Genomic DNA, 17,069 nt, shown 5'->3' with positions numbered 1-17,069 from the left:
TAAAGACTTGGATGACCTCTAATTTCCTGCTTCTAAATTCAGACAAAACTGAGGTTATCGCAGCGGTCCCCAACCTTTTTTTGCGCCACGGACCGGTTTAATATCAGACAATATTTTCACGGACCGGCCTTTAAGGTGTCGCGGATAAATACAACAAAATAAAATGATACGACCAAGACAAAAACTGTGTTATTTTGTAAATATAATAATAAACACGAATTCACTGTGTAATTGTGTAATTTTATTAGCAGCATTGTCCTGAAATGAGTCAACAAAATTGAGAGTAACATCCTCCTCTCTGCCCCTTAATGCTCTCTGGTCACTATGGTAACGTGTAAGCATCTCTTTCAAAATAAGACGCACAACTACAACGCGGGAAAAGACCCAGGGAAATGGAGTTAATGATAAAAACCCTGAAAACCATAAATTTCACACTGGAGCTTCAACTCTAGTGGTCCCCCCGGGGGTTGACCAGGTCCGGGTTGGGGGCCGCTAGGTTATTGTACTTGACCATCTTATAAAGATGGTGTCTAGCCCAATACTTTGTCTTGATAGCATTATCGTGTCATCCAGTAGCTATGTGAAGAGTCATTTTTTACCATAATATGTCCTTCAGAAAGGAAATGATACAAATATGTAGGACTTTCATTTACACAATATCTCTTTGGATTAGCAACATCCTGTCTCAAATTTTGTCTCAAAATCCTGTCTTGAATAATCAGGCCCCATCTTACCTTAAAGACTCCACAGTATCACCCCAATAGTGTACTTTGCTGTCAGACTGCTTTTGCTTTTGGTTCTTAGAGTTTCCTAAAGTAGAATAGGAGGCATATATTACACAAATATTAGTTTACACAGTTTATGTTTATGTCTGAGCCACTTAGGACTGCATGATGAATTTTTAAAGGTGAATAATGTTAATGAAAATGTCGACAGGTAGAATGACACCCGAATAGCACATTAAAGGACCCTAAACCAATCTGTTAGAGGCTTGGACCAAACATAGGGTTGATATTTCCCTACTTGATTCCCTCCATTCTTTCCAACCAAAAACATCTTTTTTCCTTCTGTGCATTTGTTCTGCACCTACAAACAAAATCTTCCCTCTCTGTCAGTTTTTCCTAATGGTTGGTTCCTGATGTTTAGGCAAGCTGTGAACAAAAGGGACTGTCAGATGCATCCTTGATTACACGGACACCAATGTTGTGGTTTATTCTGCAGCAGATGAATGTTGTCAGGTAACTGCCGTGTTGGCAGTGGCACCCGGGCTTTTTATCCAATTTCTCTATAGGGGAGAGCAGACAGTGAAGAGTGATAGAAAATACAAAAATAAAACCAACACAAGAAGCAAACACAAAGAGACGGGCTCATCATTTGCAGCGCACACCACTGCTGTTTGCGCCTCATCTGTCTGTGCTGCCAAACGAACCTGCGTTGTAGCCTTCAGGACAACACAGTCATTTCTCTGCCACCCCTTCCTCCTCTGTGCTCGCAAGTGGTTCGCTTGTGTGCACATCAGAGGCAGGCCGTTTTGTGTGCATGTCGAGGCTTGTACTGAGCAAGGGGCACTGCGGATGCTCACAAATGCTCTGGAGATTTAGGAATTAGAGCAAGTCCAGGACTTCAAAGGCTCAGTTGGGAACAGGCATTCAAATCACGATCAATGCCGTGAAATAACAGGAACCGAACTGTTTAAATATTCTTTGGTGAGGAATAAACATCTACAGAATGGGTTATTGTTTTATCAAAATTATACCTTTGCTTCACCTTGGCCATCAGTCGTCTCTCATCTTGATAAGCGTTGTTATTAACCCATAAATAAAGGGTCATCCTGCTATTACTCATAATAGTATTTAACAAATGCAAGTACTTCACACAAAATAAATGGATTTTCTGTATTTGGTAAAACTAACACATAGCATCATCATTATCTTACATTTATTTCTGCTTGAGATTTACAAAAATCTTTTTGCTTTGTTTTTTCAGTGGATCTATTACGTTCATTCCCAACGTTTTGTTTTGTGTCGGACTCTAATTTTCAAAATAAACCTTGTTTATTTCACACTGGGTGTTGGTGCAGCTCCCCAATCCGTCCACTGCCTGTAACAAGCTGTTATATAGAGAAGCTTGTTTCCACTGCTAAATATATAAATAAGTACATTTATATTTTGAGGGACATTTTGAGATAATAAAAGTTTGACTTGTCTCTGCTGGGCAGAAATGTGCTTCCACAGTTTTAGCTCGTCTCCCATTAAGGATGCTGTCTTCTGATTGGCTGAGTGGGGTACTGTGCTGACAGTTGATGACTAATATGACCATATTAGGGATAACTGTTCTTTACTGCATCGTACAGATGCAGGAGTTGAAAATTTGTGTTTAGAGCAGTCTGAAATCTGTCGAATGGCTACAAGTGGGGACATAAACTGACCTCAACATTTGAACTTGGGGTGTATTTAATATAAGCATCCATCATTGCTTAGTGTGTATAGATATTACCCAAAAGAAGGAAAAACACAGTACGTGTAAGAATAACCATAGCTGTTTCTTAATATGTAAAGTAAGTGCAGCTTGTTTATTGATTTTGGTGCAGTTTTTTATGTTCTTCACTTACTTTCTCCTGACATATTCATCGCGTTGAAATAATTAGAATAACTTTTCTTTGTTTTTCTCATGAACCACAAGTCAAATTACATTCTCAATGGAAAAAAAAAATCTTGATTTCAGATTTTTTTTTTTGTGATCAGGGCATTTGATGCATTTTCAGAAGTGACATTTTGATACTGAAACAAGAAAAAGTTAATTTCTAGAAATTTAAAATGCATTTCTCTGTTTTTCTCTGACAGGAGGCCAGCTTGTCTGTCTGGATGCTTTTTAGTGACAACACAGCCGCCACTCTGACTTACTTTGATCCCAAAGACTACAACCTCAATGCCTCCACATTGGATGACAAAGTTGTGTCAGTAACCCAGGAGCCTCAGCAACGCTGGCCTGTGGTGGTGGCAGAAGGAGAAGGATCTGGCGAGATGGTGCGTGTGGAGATGACCATCTGTGAGGCCTGCCAGAAGACCAAACGCAAAAGCGTCATCGCATCTGCTGCAGTTTATGTCAAGGTCCGCTTTGGCCCCGAGGAGGACTCTGAGGAAGAGGCGACCACGGAGGGGGAGATTGAGCTGGCACCCGTCACCAGGCGTCCAATCGTCGATCCGAACATTAGTGGACGAATTTATGAGACATCTAATGAGCAGCCTGCCAGTGTTCCCATTGATTACACCAATTTACCTACTATGAGTATCCAAGAGGAACCGACTGAGGGTGAAGAAGAGGAGGAGGAAGACTTTGTGCATTCGCCTCGCAACATGACTGACCTTGAGATTGGCATGTACGCTTTACTGGGAGTCTTCTGCCTGGCCATTTTAGTCTTTCTCATCAACTGCATTGTCTTTGTGCTTAAATACCGCCATAAGCGGATCCCACCTGAGGGTCAGGCCAACATGGATCACTCCCACCACTGGGTGTTCCTGGGAAACGGCCAGCCGCTGAGGGCCCAGTGTGATCTGTCACCACAGCAAGTGGAAAGTCCCACTAACCCTCTGGAGGGCGTACAGACTTGTTGCCACGGGGACCACCACAGCAGTGGCAGTTCCCAGACTAGCGTTCAAAGCCAGGTACACGGAAGGGGCGACGGCAGCTCTGGGGGCTCTACAAAGGAGAACGGCGAGGATGCCAGTTCACCCACCTCTAAGCGCAAGCGAGTCAAGTTCACCACTTTTACCACCCTTCCCACAGAGGAGCTGCCCTATAACTCCATCCCGATAGCAGATGAAGAGGACATTCAGTGGGTTTGCCAGGATATGGGCTTTCAAGACCCAGAGGAACTGCACGATTACATGCGCAGAATAAAAGAAATAGCCTGAGATACGAGGTGCAGCGTCGAGCCCCACTCTCGGCTTTCTAAGAAGAACGTTCCTTTCTATTTTTCTCTTTTACACCTAAGTGAAAGATAATTTTTTCACAGACTAAAAGGTCAACTGTTGTTTTGGTTAGTTTCTTTTAGTTTGCACAGTGCTGTAATCTCATACACGCTCACACAGAGGAGGACGCGAGGAAGCCAAAGACCTGACCAGAGGATCTCGATTGCTAGAGAAATCTTTAAATCTTGGCTTTTGCAAACCTGTTTCACTGGGAAGCCGAGCCATGGGCGACGAGAGAGCTGCTGCGGCTCTCTTATTTTCAGGATCTGATTTCAATGAAAGCCTGATACGGACAGGTGTATGGTACCGGTCGTGGCTCGGTGGGACTCTGCAGTACTGTATCTATTCCAAACAAAGAGGCCTTTGATGAGTAAATAACTGTCAAAGACTCTCATGAAAGCTATGTTTTAAAAAAAATCATATTTTTTCTTTTGTTTTTTTGTTTTTCGCCAAAGTAGGAAAAGCGTTCTTTTAACGGTAAAACGTTCTTCATAGTTGTTGTTGGTGCGGCACACTCATGATTTGTACTCATGTTCATTCCTTACATTTTTCTACATTTCATAGGTAGTCAAAAGCAGTGCCCTACTACTACTAGTCCTCATGGTCCTGAACAAATCTTAATGCCTTATAATAAAAAAAATGGTCACAGTTCACTCGTATATCAGCGCGGACACCCTGTTTTCTCACGACGGCTAGAGCCAGTGTAGTAAGAGCTACTATGTAAAATACTACGACTGCTCTCCAGCATGAGGAATAAATACAAAGAGCTTGTGCATTGCGAGGATCTCTAACAGTCTTTGCATGGAAGGGGATCATGAGGCACAATCAGCAACTTTTTTTCCAAATTTGTAAATGTTTATATTGTAATTATATAATCATTCATACACATAACTAAACTGAATATGTTATCATGCATTACACGCATGCCATGCCATTCCAGGCCAGGCCAGGCTTACATACATGCAGACATTCCTCTCTAGTATATGTATATATTGCATCGAGCTGGAGCCAGTTCCAGCTCGAACATTCGACAAGCTGCTTACTCCAAGGTATACGAGTGGAAGCTGGTTGAAGTCTTGAATATTTTATAGTCTTGTGGTGGGCTGAAGGTTCCCCTCGGTAATGTTACAACAGAACTGTAGATTTTTATTAAATGGTATCACATCTGACTGTTGAACGAGGGGACTTGCTATGCATCAGACTTGTAATAGATTCCAATCTTTTGATGATTTACTTCCCTTCCCCAAGTTTGGCTGGCCCTCCAGCCTTTTGGAAAAATAATAAAAAGAATAACTTCTAATGGAAACATTCTCACTGAGCACAAGATCCTCTAAACTCTGCAGGAAACGCCATCCATCCTTAAAGAAGGTTACGGAATAAATCATTGATTCTCTTCCATCATTTAAGTCATGACCATCTCATGCTGTCACACTGTTTTCAGACACACCTTTATGTGGGCCCTGTTTCGATTCTCTATTCCGGTGAACTTGTGTGTAGAGGTCACAAATTTACTTCAAATATGAACGGTGCCAGAGCGTAGTAGCTTTTGCGGGGAAAATGCTAAATGTGCTTCTGTTACTCCAGCTGTGAGGATGATATGGGTGCGGGTGTGAGATCATGTAAATGTACCTCAGGCTTTACTGACAAATCAAAGCGGTTGAAATCAACACAGCCTAAGTGTTGTTGTGCAGAAGTGTTAATTGCTGTCTTTTAAATGTTTACTGACGTGGCTTTCAGGTAAGCTCAAGCAGAAAAAATGAAAGCTCTGGAGAGTTAAGCGTAAAATATCTGAAGACTGAAAACGTCGCCAGGCAGAAAGATGCATAGTAACCAGGAGCAGGGCTGATAGTATTTTTAATTACACTTGCCCTGTTAGCTTGTCTGCTTTATAGTACTTAGAGAGAATAACTAGAGACGACTTTAAAGGTTGATGTTATTCCAGCTCTGATCTCACATAAAATAAGTTCTTTTCAGGACTAATGAGACAAGCAGATTTGAAAAATGGCTTTCCATGTAACTCTGCTTAACTTCTGTAGTGTGCATCTAAGGGCTTGGAGTTTTCTTTTGTGTTAACTGTCTAATTTGGATCCTGCAAATAAGCAAACAAATGTGACATGCTTCTTTTTGTGACTCTATTTGTCACTCAAAATGTATTTTGTTGCCATTTTACCGCCTTTAAGACCCTGGAAAGGGTCTGGGTAAAGACCCAATCCAGAATTCCTCTCACTGTGGCAGCTGTTATGCAATACCAGCTTCTTCAGATGAAAATATAGAATTAAAGACATACTTTATCTGTACTTTAAAAATTTCACTGATTGACAATCTGAAGACACGGTCACTCGTAGCAAATACAAAAGCTGTTACTTTATTTCCCATTGGAAAACCACATGTTTCAACACTCAATGTGACTACCTACCAGCAGCTGGATTAATCCTTTCAAGGGGCCAGTTCACCGCAAAATAAATACAAAGACATATTTTAAAATATATGGTATGTGGTATTTCCAGGTATAGAGGTATCAGCAGGAGCATTGTTCTCCTTCTCTTGAATATAATGAAACCAGATGGCTCTTGTCTTGAGGCGCTCAAGGTTGTTAAAACCTCAACAGCAATGTCTGTTTCAGAAATCCTGAACCAGTTCCTTGAAAAAACCTCTACAAACCTCGCTTGGAGCGATTTCTTCTTTAAACTGTTTTCTTTCTACTGTCTGCAAACACTAAAAACGAAGCGTGCAGCTTGTTAACATTGCAGCTCAGCTGTAAATGAAGGCTTGACGCTATTTATGTTGTTTACATGATGTCACTCTGTCACTAGGGTGTGCATCGTGTCATGGGTAGATTGATGCTTTCTCCTGCACTGTGTTATGGTTGGAGGGTGTAGTTGGGTGAAGAGAAAATAGTTCCTGCTGTACATGTAAGTGCTCACCACAAGGTTTGTGGATCGCTTTGTGTAATCAGGTCATGATCTATGTGATGAGAGCTTTTTTTTTTTTCTATAAAACTGGGAAAATCCCAAAAAAATGACATGATTAAATATCACTACAACCCAGAGGTTTAGTGTAGGGTGAACTGTCCCTTTAATTCTTGTCTGAAAGTGGGCGTGAGATTATTTCTCATCACTAAACTGTACTTTTCCATATATTACTTGTATATAGACCCACAGCTGATCTACATAAATCCTGGATTGGGACTTTAAGGGTTTGATTTGCTGCATGCCCTCTCTGTGTTCCATGTGGTTGAAAAGAATAATGACCAATTCTGGTTTTAATAATTTTTAAATCTGTGTTATCGGCTACAAACGAGACGACGGTCCAAGCCCGACCTCCTTCAGCTACGACATCGACATGTTTTCCTGTGAACTAGAGAGAAAAATCAGTTTTGACTTCAAATGACGGTCTCTCAGGATGAATGTAGAATTCCTAACTAAGCCTGGTTCTTTTGTGATTAGTGTTAACCTGGTTAGTCTGATCTGGTGACTTTACAGATTAAGTGTCTAATAGCAGCTTCGGTTTTCACACGTTTCTTCCCCTCCTCGCTGACGTACTCACACAGTATTTAATACGTTATTTTTATTATGATTTTTACATCCTCCAGTCCCTTCCTGCTTTGGCAAAGTGTAGATATTGCTCATTTTGTATCTTCTTCAAGCTGCTAATAGAAACTTAGACTGCTTATAACATGTAAATGAAGATTTTGAATTGTATCCCCACCCTCACCCCCGCCCATGGTGAAATGTGCACAACGTGCACGGCTCGGTTGGCTGTGCCAAGTAACCACCACACTGACTATAATATTGTAATGTACAGAGCACTGTTAAATTTCCTGTATTCTCTTGAAAGCAAACCCTTGTATTTTCCCGTTATATGTAAAGTACTAAAGAAAATGCAATACACAAATGGCAGTGTCGTCTTTACTTTGCTTTCCATTGTTAACACGAGTGGGAATTTTTTCATCATCTTACATGTTTTTGGCACGATGTGTGCTCCGTGTCAGCGTGAGTTATGTCAAGAATTCAGCCTCAGTAGCTTCATATATGAAGGGACGCTCTGACCTTGAAGGATTTTGGCTCATTGGGTGCCTAATATCTCACAGGGGGACCTGATTTATACAGCATGTGAAAGTAATGGTGTTACGCACTTTTTTGGAAGTTATTATTTGTTTATGCCGATTTAAAATTCAAACCTCTTTTTATCTTACGGGTAACAGATCCATTCAAGGGCAAGGATGTGGAGACAAAAGACGAGGTTAATTTAAAGCGACTGCTCTTTTCTTTGCGGTTTTTGTATTTTAATGATGCATCGTCTCCTAGTGCGCGTCTGCCCGTGTGTCCCTGATAGAGAGTCCAGCTTATACTTGAAGGTTATATATCAGTGCTTTTCACCCTGCCCTCAGCTGTGTGCATCTCCCGCAGCAGCAAGAAGCTTCTGCAGAGGTGGGTATAGAAACCTACTGTAGTGTGTTTCGTCTCATCCAGCGGCTCCCATCCATTAAAATCCATACTTGGAGGTGTTTACTCAAAGTCTGGAGTGTTTACTCCTTTAGTTCACTTCACTTGGGCAGCTGAGATCAAAGCCCTTTGAACTCAGGTGAGACGCAGGTCGTTAGAGAGCAGTAAGTGGGGTTTTGGAACTTGGGATATGGATGCTGACTTCGGATCGTTGGAAGCAAACGAATGCACGATACAGCGGAATACGCTGCACACTAAATGGATATTTATATATCTGAGTCATACCAAATATTTTCAGCTGCTACTGCTGATCAAATATGAGTCAGTTGTGTCTGGTTCTGGGTTTTCTTTTAGGTGTAGGTGTGAAAAATGTATAAAAATCTATATAGAGAGAAAAGTGTGTATCAAAGTATGCCGATTCAAATGGTTGATTAGCTGGAGTTTATGAGCTCTTATGCATCCAAAGCTTAAATTGTCCTCATATGCGTTTCATTTTAGGATCAGCTTTAACATCTCTGAAGGACTTTTATTACAAATAAACTGTGTTTACATTGATCTGATTCACACAGCACAAACATTTGTCACATCAAGTGATGCCACAATAATAAAACGACGGGTCGTGTTTATCGTCATCCCATTTGCACCTTCTCCAGATTCTCATAACAGATTCAAAGGAACCTCTTACAAAGCATAAATACATTTTTAAGGAGAAAACGCAGCCCACTCTCGGAGGTGCTGCCACACTGAATCCATTTGCGTCTATGAGACTGAGTGCCCGAGGCGTCTGGGCTCTGGTGAGCAGTGGCCTCTCTGCAGCTGTCAGCAGCTTCTATAATCGTCCACCATACAGTGCGGGGCAATATGTGTTAACTTGCTGTATCTCACCTTTTGGTGATTGAAATCTATTATGTGTTTATAATAAAAATAGCATGAAGTACTATTAATACACATCTGACGCACCCCAGACATGGAAAATGTGACAAAGAAAATTAATCTGCTTTTCACTTAAATAACAGAAAGCTTTACCCGAGAGTCCTGTGGAAAAATGAGCATACCCACGATTCAGTACCTTCTAGAACCACACTTAGCAATAACATCAAGTAATTGTTTACTGTATGACTTTATCAGTCTCTAATGTTGTTGTGGACGAACTTTGGCCCACTTTGCTTTATAATGTTACTGCAGCTCATGCATTTATATATAACCTTCCACAGGTTTTCAATCGGGTTGAGGTCTGGAGTCCCATGGCTGAGGAACAAGCCCAAATCGTCGCCACACCACCACCATGCTTCACAGTTGGCATAATACAAGTGCATTATTCTTGCAGTTTTTCAAATCTTTAGCCATGCTGCCATGTTCTTTTTAGAAAGAAGAGGCTTTCTTCATACAAGCCACACTTATTCAGGCTTTTTCTAACAGACCGTTGTGAACTTTAACATTTAACATGCTAACTGAGGGCTTAGGTGTAGCTCTACATGGTCTGACCGTGGGGTGAATTTGTTAGAACATCCGCTGCTGAAAAGATTATGGCACCTTGTTAACACACACCTGAATGCTTCAGAGCAGCAACCTGCCAACATTTTTATTATATAGAGGTGCTCATGCTTACTCATGATCACCTGATCAGGTGCATTTGATCAGTGGCTCTATTTACGCTCTTAATTCCCAGGGAAGCAGGAAGGGTGTGCTTTTTTGCAGGCTTGCATAGAGTCCTGTGGAAACTGTCTTGTTCACATGACTGTATATAGCAATGATGCTCAAATAAATCATTGCCAAAGTTTCAAATCATCAGTGTAAATAATCCCTGTGAGGCCTTCCGGCTGCTCAGTTTTGGATTTGTATAATTTCACCGAGAGCCAGTTTCCCCAACATGGTCATGTTGGGCACACAGCTCTGGCTGTGAGCACACAAGCTCCACCGATTGGTTGCTCAAATCTTTTGCCTGCACTCAGAAGAAAGCTGGGTGAGAGGGAGAAGGTTAAATCAGACCGAGGATGAAATAAGGGGCTGCAGGAAGGCTCAAGATGAAATAAATAAGAATTATTTTGAAGCATGACTCATGAAAAGCTACTTTAGTCCAAGAATACAAATACGGAGCTGGAAATGAACAGAGCACGTCCACTTTAAACGTCAGTAAATCATGTTCTTGGGGTTAAATAACACATCCCCTCTATTTATTTATTTATTACTGAGTCAGTCACACATAAGTACTTAATGCCAGGTAAGTACACTACTTGCTGTTTTTGAGTAAAATTGGACAAAAAACTGTCATCGTTACCTCTAGGAAAAATAAAGCTACATATTTTGTGACTGAGAGCTGTAGGTAAGCAGGAAATGATATTATTCATGTGTGTTTTTACTATTTTTTTCAGAATTTACAGTCAGTCAGGAGAAATATGGCAGCACAGTCTCTCAAAATATCTTTGCACATACATGCGTTTTCAGATTTCAGCTTTAAGTAATGAGTTTAATGACGTGCACTTCAGACTAATAAACAATCTCCATAGTGAGGATGTCTACAGTTTCACTTCCTGCATTAACAGTCTGGATGCAGCTTTCAAATGGTCCGGCCATACTTACAGGCTATGGTATGATATAATGCTAATATATGGAAAAATGTACAGCGCACATTTATGCCATTTTGTCATCCGATTCTCTGCTGGAAATCTAATTTAGCAAAATTACGCACTTGATGCACAGACAAAGAGTACAAGTGCACCTCTGGCAATAACAGGACTTCTGTGTCTAACTTATTATTTTTCTGATGTGGCACGACTGGCGTTTCAGCAGTCGAGTAAATTTAGCTCAGTGGTAATTTGGTTCAGCGTGGAGTGCAGAGTTGACTCAAAGTGAAATCAATCTGCAGCCCCGCTGTGACTATACCAGCCATTTATGCCTTATCTAACCTGTAATAAAGGTTCAGTTCTGCACTGGGGGTGCCAGAGTACCAGAATTCACACCAGACCTCTAAGGAGGAATCCCACTGCCGAAGAAAAATGTATGATATCCGCAGTGCACTAATGCAGCACTTAAATACTTTGACTTTGGTTTAATTACAGCTATTTTCTTTATATTTTACAGATAGATTGATGGGAGGAAAAGGGGGGGAAATGTGAATTTCTGTAGCTGGTGTTGCAGCTATATTTGTGGCCCAGTTTTTGTGTTTTGTAATGGCTTTGTTATTTTCTTGCTGTGGATAACAGACCAGTCATAGACACTATGATCTCATGTCAAGATATTTCCAGAGTGGCTAGAATGAAACCTGACAGCAGAAATATCTTTAACTATATAAACCATCAACGGCAAATGTCAGATTTTGGTGTCAGTCCTTCCGAATCAAAGACACGGGCTTCTTTCTAGACAATTTTCAAAGAGGTTCAGCAACCATACAGGGAGAAATCCATCACAGGAGAGGCGGAGATAATAACCTCACACTGACAGCTGCCTCTATAGACTAGAAATACAATGCTGAGACAAGACATGTTGCATTTTACATAATAGGCGAGCGCCACAACTCATTATGTAACTGGTGAAACTATTGATGTGGCTTTGCTGTTCCTCGTCTCCTCTGGAGAGATGACAGTAAAACATCACAACCTGAAATGGACCCGAGAGAACATTTTTATTCCCTTCAATTATAACTCCTTTTGTGCAATATACAATGCAAGTTAATGGAAGTTGTGTGTCTGGTGCTTTTTAATGTTTCCGCTACTCTCAACTAGCTCCTTTTGGGGAAAAAAACAACCGTTTTCTTATTAGTAGATCATGTTTGGTAGCCAGTTCTCATGAAGTGGTATAAGACAGATCAAAGTGCTGCAAGATTTGTGGACTGACCAGTTCAAAGCACATTGGTGTAATTATCCCACAACAGTAAAAGACAAATATGAAAATGCAGAAGAACTAACGGATACGTGATTTCCTGTTTTCTTTCCTGACATTTCCCAAATGTCTGCACCGTCAAAATGATAAAATATTTTAGTTTATATTGATAAACAGTGATCATACCATTAGTGATAAAAAGTTCACGAGGATTAATTTGCATCTGTAGAGCACTGTGCAAATGTCTCGAGCGACACCTTGTTTGTGTTTTGCTATTTTGCTGTACGATTTTACGAAGCTACGTTTATTCTAACACACTGTGAACTATGTTAAGAAAGCTTTCTTGTAATTTCTTTAAGTAGTCTTCTTGAAGGACATTCAAAGCTTATCTGTGGATCTTTGCTGCCTTTTGTTCCATTCTCTGTCAAGATTATCCCAAACTACTTCGATGTTGTTGAGGTCCAGGCTCTGGGGAGGCTACTCCATGACTGATGGGGTTCCATTGTGTGTTTTTCTATCCGAGTATGCTTTGACTGCTCTGGCAGTGTGTTTTGAATCATCGTTCTTGTCACAGAACAGGTGTGGGTGTGTTGGGCCCAAATGCAGGACTCGTGAGACAGGATATAAACTCAAAAGAGCAGCTTTAATCTGGAATTCTCTTTCAAAGTAACACAATACAAAACCAGGCAGAGCTGGAGCCAGAAAAGCAAAAACTTAGAGACAAAGGGAAACCACACAACAAGGGAGCATATAGAGGGAGCATATAGCACGAGGGAGGACATGACAAAAAACTGGGGAAAACTGAGGGCTAAAGTACACAAATGAGGCAGTAAGGAAGCAGGGAAACAACCGGTGAAATCAAGACAGGTGAACAGAATCTAACTAATGATACAAATGGATACACAACTATACACAACGCACATGAGAAAAGAGACTAACACACATTTTTGTTATTACCATTTTTATTATTACAAGACATGATTTAGAGTATAGACCTGTCTAGTGGATGGTTGTGGCTATTGATGAAGTAGCCACATCCATTAAATACATGTATGTGTTACATACATGTATTTAATGGTTGCAGCTTGCTAGCCAAGCATTCTAAAGTATAGTGATAACCAGTGTTGATCAAGTTAATTAGTAACTGATTACTTCTCCAAAAAAGTAATCCTATTACTTAAAAAAAAAGCAATAGACCTTTCAGTCCAATTCTATTTTTTCTGCATAATCCATCATATAAAATTGAATCTAATGAAAAAGTCTCTCTTTAAAACTTGTTTTATTAGTTTTTAATCTTTTAACTTTATGCACATTGCATCAAGCAAAAATGTATTATCATGCAACTGTCTTTGACTTAAAGAAGTTTGTTTCACATTTAAACCGATTGTCTGCATATTCGAGCATATAAAATAAAATAATTAGAGTGTGTTTACACTCACTCTTTCAAATAGATGCAAGTAAAACAGCAGAAAATAAATAAAATCAAAAAATTCAGCTGCACTAAGTCCTGTTGCTCTTAAATCTATCTTCACCTGTTTAGCAGGAGTGGAGCAGGTGGAGGTTTGCCCGGTGCAGCAGCGGTCATGTCAGTGGGAGGATCCGGGGTTTCTCTGTGAATTTCACATTCCCGTGGCAGTGTGCTAAATTGCTTGCTCAGAAGTTTAGGGGTTTTTTTTGCTGTTACAGTAACGCGTTACTCCCCATCTCTGGTGACAACTCAGCCTTTTATGCTCTCATCCAAACGTAGTCACTTCTGGCTCCAATAAACCAATGTGACATGTTGAGGTTTCAAAAAATGTGGATTTTAGAGAACTATAACTGCGGCCACCATTCTGGAAGCACTAATGATTTCCACGTCCTTCCCATATTTGTCATATTTACTGAAGACCTTGAAATTGATCAAATCAAACTCTGCACTCTTCCATCCATCCCTGTGTACTTAAAACCACAATTAGATATTTCGTGCAGCTTTGACACAGACATATTGCACTTTAGGTAACAGACATAATTCACAGCTTTAAGTACTGTGAAATCATTAGCTGCTGTGAAGCAAGTGTGTCCTCCCACTACTTAACTTACAGAACTCCAGCATGCATTACCTTTTTTTTTCTTAATCTGAGGGATTGGCTCTGCAGACCGAGCGCACCTTCCAGCTTCCTGGTCTTTTTGTTTTTTTTTAATTCCTCTGTCTGGGTGTTTGTTTGTTTCTTTGTCTTTTGGGGATTGTTTTGTTTCATAAGGGGGGGGGGGGGGGGGGGTCGTTTTTGCTACCAAGGACAACAAAACCACTTTTCATCACGCTGGGCAAGACGGCTTTTAAAACTTTTATTGAGGCTCAAGGTATCCCTTTGTAAGCATGTCATGTCTTCAGCCTTGGTTATTAAAAGCTTAGTAAATTGAGGGGATTGGAAGCTCACCTATGGGAAGAGTTTCAAGGCTTTCTTGTGTGTGGAATCATATATGCTCTTAAAGATTTAAAAATCATAAAGACAAACACTACAGCTGTTATAGATCTGGTTTTCATTCAAGCGACTTTATTACTTTTACTGAAATTGCAAAGCAGGCTTGGAGACCTCAACTATACGGCACACAAAACAAGCATTTATATTCTATTTATTTTAATGAAATACCAAATTAAATATTTAATTATTCTTTCACAAACACAAATTGTCTTTTTTTTGTTGTTTTTTTTGTCTGGAATCATAACTTAGATGACAAGGTTCAGTTATTATTTGCTGGAGCTTGCATGCACAACAATAACAGTGTTGACAGCTCATACCATCACATCCTGACATACATCCTGAGTCACTCAGTTTCAGGGCATTTCTCAGTGACCAGTAGCGCACACTGATTGTTCAAGCGTATGTGTGAGGAAGTCTGTTGAGCTCCTCGTACGTTTTTAGAAAACAACAGTCAGTGCGCAATAAGATCTCACTTATACCTGATATAATCTGCACTTGTGTATTTAGACTGTTGCTCACTGCTATGTTAGCAGACACTCTGAGCAAATGCCACCCCAAAACACCTTCTAGGCATCATCCCTGCGGTGACCTAACCTCAGGGATGATGCTCTTTTCCAGCTGCAAAAGGGCTAACACATTCTGCTGGAAAATGAGAATCGTATTTAGACATTTATATATGTGACATTTAATAACGGTAGGGGAAATAATTATTTGAGCTCCTGCTGAATTTATAAGCTGACTTCCAAAGAAATGAACAATCTCTAATTTTTATGGAAGTTTTATTTTAATGGCGAGAGACAGAATCAATCAAAAACCCAGAAAAAACACATTACATTAAAGTTATAAATTGATTTGGATATCATTGAATGAAATAAGTAATTCTGGTTCCCACAGATGGCCGTGTGCCCATGCTGCAGTCAATCACTAAAATCAATAAATTACACATATTCCCTGTCCACAGAATCAATGTCATCATTCTAACCTCTCCACCACCACGGAAAAGACCGAAGAGCTCGCAAAGGGACGTCAGGGACTGGACTGTCAACCTGCACAAGACCATCAGCGAGAAGCTTGGTGAGAAGGTGCCATTCCCTGATGCTGTTTAGCAAGAAATGAAAGAAAAATTAAATTACCATCAATTGCCCTCCATGTGGACCTCATGTGCTGAAACCACATGGAAAGATCTTGTTAATGGTCTGAAGAAAGTTGGGATCACAGTCACCAAAAACACCATTGGTAACACACTACGCATAAAGGACTGAAATCTTGCAACATCCGTATGGTCTCTCTGTCCAAGACGGCACATGTACAGAACCACTGTTTGCCAAAGAACACCATCCCCACAGTTAAGCATGGAGGTAGAAGCATTATGCTTTAGGGCTGTTATGCCAGGGCAAGAAAAGAGCATCTAAATAAGAGGCAAGAAGTCAGTGAGTGGCCTAGCTAATCTTCAGACCTTAGTCCTGTAGAAAATAAGTGGAGGGAGCAAACCTAAGGAATATACAGTGTCTTTTAGTGATGGGTCGGTCGCGAACGAAATGGCTCTCAGAGCCAGATCTTTGAAGTGAACGATGCGAGCCGGCTGTGGGTTGTTGTTGTTGTTTTTTTTCTCCTGCCCTCTCTTTCACTTTTTTCCGGTTCACGCTGCAAGTCACCCTTGTGTTTGCGCTGAGCAGAGACGGCACATTGGAAAGGTACAGTAAAGAAAATGAGTGACACCAAGAAAAGAAGCAAAGTCTGGAGCCATTTCAATCTTATTGACAAAACAAAGGCAGAGTGTAGCGTCTACAAGAAAAGGATATCATATAGAGCCGGCTCCACAAACAACATGCACAGGCACCTAAGAACTGTCCACCCATCAGTGCAATGGGAAGATAAAACACAGTCAGTTGAGTGTGATATTAATATTTCTAAATGCCAACCTTTCCCTTAATTAAAGATCTGGGCGTTTCCCCCCCGCCCCCCCTTTTTTAAATTTAATTTATATTTTATTGTGTTGTGGTTTGCAGCGTTTTGTGTTGTTTCACTTTAAATTTGTTTAAAAGGAAAAAGCTGAAAATGTAAGTAGTTAAAAGTTGAAATGTATGAAATGTAAATAGTTGGATTCTGTATTTTATAATTTATTTATTACATTTTATGTGGAGTGAATAAATAAAAGTATATTCACAGTGGCCCCTAGAGACAAAGCACGTACACACTCCAAAACACATACAAACTCCAAAACACAACGGAAGTGCTCCAGGATGCTAGGGGCCGTGTTGAGCTTTTGTTACCTAGTGGCTACACAAGGCAGGAAGTACCAACAATCAGATTGGGTGTGTGGTAATAACAGGTAATTGAAGTTTTTTTTTTTTAAATTATTTGAATATAAA

At 40.4% G+C, this 17,069-nt stretch overlaps 1 protein-coding gene across 2 annotated transcripts in view; it reads left to right on the top strand.

Annotated features, from left to right (window-relative positions):
* Positions 1-7,865, top strand: part of tmem132e (transmembrane protein 132E) — a 170,128-nt gene extending 162,263 nt beyond the window's left edge. For both annotated transcript variants that reach the window (XM_026182493.1, XM_026182492.1), the window contains exon 9: positions 2,844-7,865. In XM_026182493.1, coding sequence (XP_026038278.1) covers positions 2,844-3,914 — 1,071 coding nt within the window. In that variant the 3' untranslated portion in view covers positions 3,915-7,865. The remainder of the gene's footprint in view (positions 1-2,843) is intronic.
* Positions 7,866-17,069: the final 9,204 nt, after the last annotated feature.

Source organism: Astatotilapia calliptera, chromosome 10 (genome assembly GCF_900246225.1).
Source record: "Astatotilapia calliptera chromosome 10, fAstCal1.2, whole genome shotgun sequence".
Taxonomy (NCBI): Eukaryota; Metazoa; Chordata; class Actinopteri; order Cichliformes; family Cichlidae; genus Astatotilapia; species Astatotilapia calliptera.
Note: the sequence above shows the minus strand (reverse complement) of the source record. Positions and strands in the feature narration are given on the sequence as shown.